This window comes from Bos grunniens, chromosome X (genome assembly GCF_055505025.1).
Source record: "Bos grunniens cultivar Pamir isolate PY7600 chromosome X, Bosgru_T2T1.0, whole genome shotgun sequence".
Lineage (NCBI taxonomy): Eukaryota > Metazoa > Chordata > Mammalia > Artiodactyla > Bovidae > Bos > Bos grunniens.
This window is the reverse complement of record NC_141194.1, coordinates 136,094,886-136,102,575: the sequence shown is the minus strand read 5'-3', so window position 1 is coordinate 136,102,575 and position 7,690 is coordinate 136,094,886. Positions and strand designations below refer to the sequence as shown.

Below are 7,690 nucleotides of genomic sequence, written 5' to 3'. Positions count from 1 at the left end.
TATATATTGCAATTATTATTGTAACATATTAAAACTTCAACCAGGAAAGGCTAAAGTACAACACAGATTCTTGAAATTGGTAAGTGCTAGGTCATGTCGTCTTCGCATCTGAATCAAGAATGTTCACATCACTATTCTGCAGACACTGTGAGCTAGTACCTATGTAACTCTCACACTACTTGTTCTAAATCAACTGGTTTGAGGAGATGAGACGAAATAAATAGAAAACCACAGTATGTCAGGTGTTAATGGGACCAAAGATCCCATGGTCAATTGTGAGACATACTGAAACCTTTATCCTTCTTGGAGAACACTCAGTTGATTGCTATTGCAACTCTTCTGGCAAAAGGTCTCCGTGGACTCCCATAGTCCATGAAAATGGATTTGTCTCATCTTTAGCTTCTTCTTGTACTGAACACCATTGATCATTGCTTTCTTCGTTTCCTCTCTTCCCCAACCAGGCCTTTTAAAATATGTCTTCATTGTTTTTCTTCCCTTATGTTTACTAAAGAAATCAATGTCAGTACAAACTGTTCAAACATTACATAAATATAAAAATAAGAAAAAAGTCCCATATTATACCACGTCTTAGAGACACACAGTTAACCCTTTTATATATACTTATATATAATGTATGCTTATTCCTTTCATCTTCCCCTTCCTAATTTTAAACAAAGATGGGATTATAGTATGCCTCTGGTTTGCAATTTATTTATTTCATCTAACATTATCAAAGCTACTTCTCCATGTCAGTAAATAATCAACTCCAGAATTTTAACAGCTCTCTAGTATCCCATCATTTGGAGAACAATCTAACTAGCCAAGCATATCCATGGACAGTCCTCCAAGCATGCTTGCCATTTCAAAAATCACTCTTGCTATCAATGTTCTTTTGGATTTCTAATTTTTTTTAGTCATATCATCTGTAAGTAATTATAACTTCTTTCTCTTCCAATATTTATCTTTCATTTTCCTGTCTTTAAAAGCTGCCACATCTAGAATTTTTATAATACTGTTGGTGACTTTTAGAATCCTTGTTTTGTTTCTTACTTTCATAAGAATTCCTCTGTGAGGAATTTTATTGTTCTATTTAATTCTAGTCAATGTTGTACCATTAAAGAGGACTGTGGTTCAGGTTTGAAACACAGCACATGAACACACTCTCCATATGAAAACTATATTTCTTCATACTTTATTAAGGACTTTATCAGAATTGTAGTAGGGTTTTATTAAATTATTTATTAGAATTTATTAACATGATCATGTGTCTTATTTGATGTGTTAACATGATACATTGAAATAATAGACTTCTCAATAGTGCAACACTCTTTGCATTCAAGAATACAGGATGCTTGGGGCTGGTGCACTGGAATGACCCAGAGGGATGGTACAGAGAGGGAGGTGGAGGGGGGGTTCAGGATGGGGAACACGTGTACACCCGTGGTGGATTCATGATGCTCTATGGCAAAACCAATACAATATTGTAAAGTAAAAAAAAAAAAAAAGAATTAGCTTCACTTTGCATGGTATGGTTTCCCTTTAATACACTGATGGGTTAAATTCACTATATTTGAAAAACACATTGCATTTATTTATCTATATATGTAAAACTAGTCTCATTTTGTGCAATTTTAGTAAAGTTTTTAAATCAATATTATGCTGCCCTCCTATAGAGAAAGGAAACTTTTCTCTTTGGGTTCTGAAGTGGCTCAAAATGAAATATTCCTTCACAATGGGAAATAATTTCTTTGTGAGATCATCAGGGTTAGCATGCCTATCACATGTGTATAATTATATGTTTATATGTGTGATTTTCTTAGAGGAAAGCAAGTACGTAAACAAAGTAGCATTCACAGTTTTCTAGAGTTAACAGTCTGTTCTTATCTATTCTTGGAAAAAGTTTAGTTATTTGTATCTTCCAGTAATTTCTTCACTCAGATTTTACAGTTACCTGGCTACAGCCCTTGGGGTGGCAAAGAGTCGGACTCGACTGAGCAACTGAGCATGCATGCACACCTTATAAATAAATCTGTGCCTGTGGTTGTTTCTTCTTCTTCACTCTAAATTCTCTGTATGTGTGCTTTTGTGATTGTAATTCCAAGGAAATGAGCATCCTCCGCTGGATACCCCGTGTCCTTTGGTAGCCTTGGAAAAGTGGCAGAGCCCTGCACCTGTGGCACTGAGGCAGGAACTCAAACACGGGCTACTAGCAGCTGGTTATACTCCACCTGTGAGGCTGCCAGGGCTTTGGCATATCTGCCAGCCTGCCAGTGCCAGCAGGCTGTTGAAAGTGCTGGAGACATCTCAGACCAGCAGGTTAAGTGGTACAGCAATCATTGTGAAGTCCTGCTTTGTGACCAAAGTCTGACTTTTCATTCTCCAAGAAGGTACCAGCAGTTGACCGAGGATAAAGCTTCATTAGTGGACCAATGTGAGATCCTGGGGCAAATATTTAGGGATGTTATCTCAGAGATAAAACTGCCCTTTTTGACTGAGGTGGATACTACAAATGATTATAAAATAATTAGAAATATGTGTTGTCTCATGCTGATGACATCCTTGCATGTGGGTAAAATAAGCCTCTTCTATTTTATATTCTGCCCTACCCACCCCTTTAAAGGCTTTTCTATTCTGCTTGCCCCTAAAAGGGAGAGTTTCCCAGCATTTCATATCACTCACCTTTCCAGCAGTGAGAAATCTCATTCTGGAATATGTAACCAGTTCTTTACTGGGTATGTTCTCAAGGTGCCACAAACGCACTGCAAATTCCACATGTCCCCAGTTGAGTTAATCACCCTCCACACATATCCTCTGTGGCTCTATTTTCTATATTCATCTATTGCCACTATTCACTGACATTCAATCCCAGAGTCTTAGACCCCACCTAAATTCTCTGGTTTTATTTACCCTTCAAGAGAAATACCAAATACTGCTTGTTCACTTAATTTTCCCCTCATTTTTTCCAATACCTCCCTCCCTCTCCACACTTACCTCAAATATCCTAGTGCAGGCTCTCATCATCTCCTTGGATTTTCTTCAGTAACATGTGATGCACTGAATCCAAGTGAAGCCAGGGTACAATAAACCAGGAAACCCTACTAGGTCCCGCTGAGCATTTAAGAAATGTAGTCTTCTGTAATCCATTTGCAGATACGTGAACCTGAACTGCAGGTGTTCTCTGCCTTTGGTTTGACAATATTTTTATTGTTTGCCCTCATTCCTCATATTCTTGATCTTTATTTCAGAACCTACTTGGTACTCTGACCACAAATCTAATTAACTCGGCCACAGTGGCTTAGAAACAAAGGATCAAGATTAAGTGGATATCTGATTGGCAAGGAGTACAGAATTTGATGACACACTGTTGGCAAGAGTGCGGTGAATCAGGCGTGTATACATTACTTATGAGCGATTAAGTTGGTAGGACCCTTTTGGAGGGTAAATTGGCAATGGCTATTAAGTATAAAATTGACCCAGCAATTCCACTTCTAGGAATTTATCCTGCAGATATACTTTCACATGTGCATAAAGATGTATGCACCTAAGTAATCACTGTAAAACAGTTCATAGTAACAAAATCAGAACCAATATAAATGCTCATCAAAAATGTTATGAAAAAATAAAATATGTCCAAACCATATTTTAGGGACTACTATACAATTAAACGGAGAAGGCAATGGCAACCCACTCCAGTACTCTTGCCTGGAGAATCTCATGGGCAGAGGAGCCTGGTGGGCTGCAGTCCGTGAGGTCGCGGAGAGTCAGACACGACTGAAGCGACTTAGCAGCAGCAGCAGCATACAATTAAAATGAATTAGGTAGATATGTATGAGAGAAAATCTTTAAGATTTGGTTATAAAAGGCACAGATATGTAAAACACATGCTATCGTTTGTATAAAAATTGCATACGCACATACATATATACTTTCACACACACACACACACACACACAGACTATCTCTAAGTGGACAGACACACAGGATGTACTCTTCTGACCCAGAGGCAAATCAGGGAACTTGGGGTATGAGACTAAATTTTCACTATACACTTTTATAAAGTATAATTCTTTTTTCACATTCATGTGTTACTTAAGTTAAAACAAAATGTGGGAAGTCTTGATAGATGTAGTTTAAAATATATGAAATATCTTCATATGTAAAATTGCATATATTTACGCCTTTTCCTCATGTGGGAAGTAACATATACACATACCCAAGTACATAGTATATGTGAGTAGGTGGTTATGAGCACAATATGTATGGTTGTGTAAATGAAAACCAGTGTGTTAAATCATCTTAAAAACACAAGACACCTAACTGTCCTAACTGGTAGCAAATATATTTAGATAAAGTATTTAAGACTGGCATGCTGCAGTCCATGGGGTCGCAAAGAGTGGGACATGACTGAGCAACTGACCTGAAGGTATTCAAGATGTCACTGAATCTTTTAACCCAAGATAATAGCATAAGTGTGCTTTTCAAAAACAAACATACAGAGTACTATGTGTATAGGTGATATTTCACCTTGTTTCTCTTCTGGAAGATTTTGACTTTAATTCCTAGAAGGACAATTAAGAAAAAATAAAGTATATGTTTAAGCATTCAGAAACTTTAGCGTAGCACTTAATTGCCAAAATGCTGAACATACTTTATTTTTCTTTCCTGCAGTACACCACATACTCAATCCAGATAAAAGGCTTATCCACATTTACAATAAAATATGGTCAACACCACCTACATTGAACACAACAGTCAGCCTTCCTCTGTAAATGGCTGCCTGGATAGTGTTACCTAAAATGTAAAGAAATGTTCACCGCAAAAAGTACCTCCTTGATTGTCCTGCCACATAGAGGTCAGTTCTGATTAGCTCTAAAATTTGTAGCATAAATACTACCCAAGTAAGCAGGCCATAATATAGCGGATTTAGACAAGAGGACTGAAGGCCTGGGGGTACTGATGCTTAAATTTTTTACTAAATAATCAAAATTGTGATTAATAGGATGAACATAATTATAAGATTTCTTTTAAAAGAGAACATATTTTAAAGTATTTTATACACCGACAATATACAAACAACAAACACAGTTTCCAACATCCAAATGAAACATACCCCAAATGGTGACAATCTAGAACTTGAAATGAATTTTCTAATTGGAGTAGGGCTATAAACCTGCTCTGTTATATGATGGGTAGTTCCTCAGATCAGCCCAAAAGACACTTTATAGCACACATTTCCCAGAAACACAATATATCTGAAATGTGTAAAAGACCTGAAGTTACTATTGAAACACTGATTAAACTAAAGTAGTGAATTATAGTAGGAACCATGACTGTGTGAGCCAAGAGAAAGCATGTGTGAGTCATTCAATGAGAACACAATTAAGGATTAGCCAAAATTCTATGTGAGAGGCAAAAGAGATGGTGGTTGGAGGAGGTGCAGAAAAATCTTAAAGCCAAGTGTTGATTGCCCCAGGGACCACTTTTGCCTTCTCTCTCTTTGCATAATAAACTAAGCAGAGGTAAACTGGACCCCTTCCCCCTGGAAGATAAAAGCCACACAGAGTCAAAAGCACAAACACAGAGTGAAAGAGGAAAGTGGGAGGGGACTGGAAGGTAAATCTGGGCACTTTGAGGACAGGGCGGCCATCCTTAGCTCCAGAGGCCTGCATAGTTCCCATGGAGGCCTGAAGGGAGAGGGCCGCCAGCGACAAAGAGCTTCATCTCCGGCCAGTTGTAGCAGTGGGTGTAGAGCGCGTTGGGGAACTCGCCGATGCCACCGAAATAGTTCACCCACAGGTCATCATGGTTGAGCCAGCCTCTGCCACAGGTCAGCTTGAGCTTCCTCCCTGCATGCCCTGGAGAGGAGTACGGGCTGGCCGAGGCCCTCTCCTCCAGGAACTTCTGCGCGCGGACGTCATAGAAGAGCAGAGAGCCGTGGCCGGTGCCCACGGTGACGATGTGCTCATAGAAGCTCAGGGAGCGCACACCCGTGCCGCCCTCGCGGGAGCACAGGGGCCGAATGTTCTGCTGGCGCTGCCGCGGATCCAGGAAAGAGACATGGGACTGGGAGCCCACCGCGTAGAGGGACAACTCATCGCAGTAGGTCAGGCACACGTTCTCTCGGCAGTAGGGCAGCCTGATGGACAGCAGCCTGGACAGGGTGCTCCGGGCTTTCCACAGGTGGAAGTAACCGTCCAGGGACACGGCTCCCAGCTCCTGGTTCTTGGCGCTGAAGGCCAGGGCCCGCACCTTGCGGTTACTGGGGTTGGTGCTGGCCCTGGGGATGTTCTCCACATCCCGGGGACGGATGTGGGCGTAGACGGGGAGCCCTGCATCGCTGTGCCAGGCAATGCTGCCCTGGAATATGTCGGGGTCTATCTTCCAGAGCGCCAAGGTACCGTCACGGGAGCCGCTCACGGCCACGGTGTCGCTCATCCAGGCGATGGCGAAGATCCAGTCCTTGTGGCCGTGGCGGTCGCCCAGGCACATGGGGTCCAGCGTTGGCAACTGGTAGATGGCAAGGCTGTTGGGGTTCTCGCCCCCGGTGGCCAGCAGGGTCTTGGAGGGATTCAGCTGGATGGCATGGATGCCGCAGCCCGGCTGGGCGCGGGCCGGCGGAGGCCCGCGATCCCGCATAAGGGGGATGCGCGTTATCTGGCCCGACTGCACGTCCACCACGAAGAGCGTGTTGCACTTGGTACCGCACACCACCTGCCTGGCGTTCAGCCACTGTGACGCGAACACCTTGTTGAGGGTGCCCAGGGACAGCTCGCGCTCCCGTAGCAGCTCGGGGAGCTTCCGCACCGCGAAGCCGCGCAGCTCGCCATCGAAGCCCGGGAGCCTGGCGCGGCCCCGCGCGCCCACCTCGCGCCCCTTCAGGTAGTTCACCAGCGAGCGAGGCGCCGCCGGCCGCTTGGGCTTCTTGAGCGGCAGCGGCCCGTCCCCGTCCACCGCCGCGGAGACCTGAGACGACGAGCCCGCGGCGGCCTCCTGGAGCGCGGGCGCTTTCCGCTTCCTGCTACCTGTTTGCTGCGGGGCCATGCCGGGCGGCGGGCGGGTGGAGGCGGCGCGGCGGCGGCGCGTGGCTCCCGGGTTGGCCGTGGCAGCGGTAGGGTCGGCGGGGGGCCGAGGCGGCCAGGGGCGCGGAGCCGACCGAGCCCGGGGCGCGGCGGAGGCGGAGGCGGAGGCGAGGGCGGGCGGCCCGGCGAGGAGAGGCGGCCAGGCGAGCGGAGCGCGGGGCGGCGCGCGGCAGCGAGGGCGGCGGCGACGTGGATCCAGGCGAGGGCGGGAAGTGCGGCCAGCGGCGAGGGCTGCGGGAGCGAAGTCGGTGTGGGACAAGGACGACGCTGGGGGCGAGGGCGAGGGGGCGGAGGCCGCCGGAGGGGCGGGTGTGGGGTGCAGGGTAGCACGCGCCGGGCAGGGAGGGGTCGGAAGGGGGCAGGAAGGAGAGGTCGGAAGGGGGCAGGAAGGAGGGGTCGGAAGGGGCAGGAGGGAGGGGTGGATGGAGCCGCCGCCGGGGGAGACTCACCCAGGACCAGTGCTCTGGTATTCCCTAGCGGTCTCCGAGCAGATACATCTAATACTGCCTGCCCAAGCCCCCTGATCGCCTACTTGGGGAGTTTCACGACCCTCAGGACAGCAACAACCAACTAACCTTCATAAAATCCTTACTGAAATAGTTCTGAAAGCT

At 45.7% G+C, this 7,690-nt stretch overlaps 1 protein-coding gene across 1 annotated transcript; it reads right to left on the bottom strand.

Annotated features, from left to right (window-relative positions):
• Positions 1-4,623: 4,623 nt before the first annotated feature.
• Positions 4,624-7,391, bottom strand: LOC147341467 (DDB1- and CUL4-associated factor 12-like protein 2). The gene has a single exon (XM_086388796.1). The coding sequence runs from the start codon at positions 7,039-7,041 to the stop codon at positions 5,650-5,652; it is 1,392 nt and encodes a 463-aa protein (XP_086244922.1). The 5' UTR covers positions 7,042-7,391; the 3' UTR covers positions 4,624-5,649.
• Between the last annotated feature and the right edge of the window lie 299 nt (positions 7,392-7,690).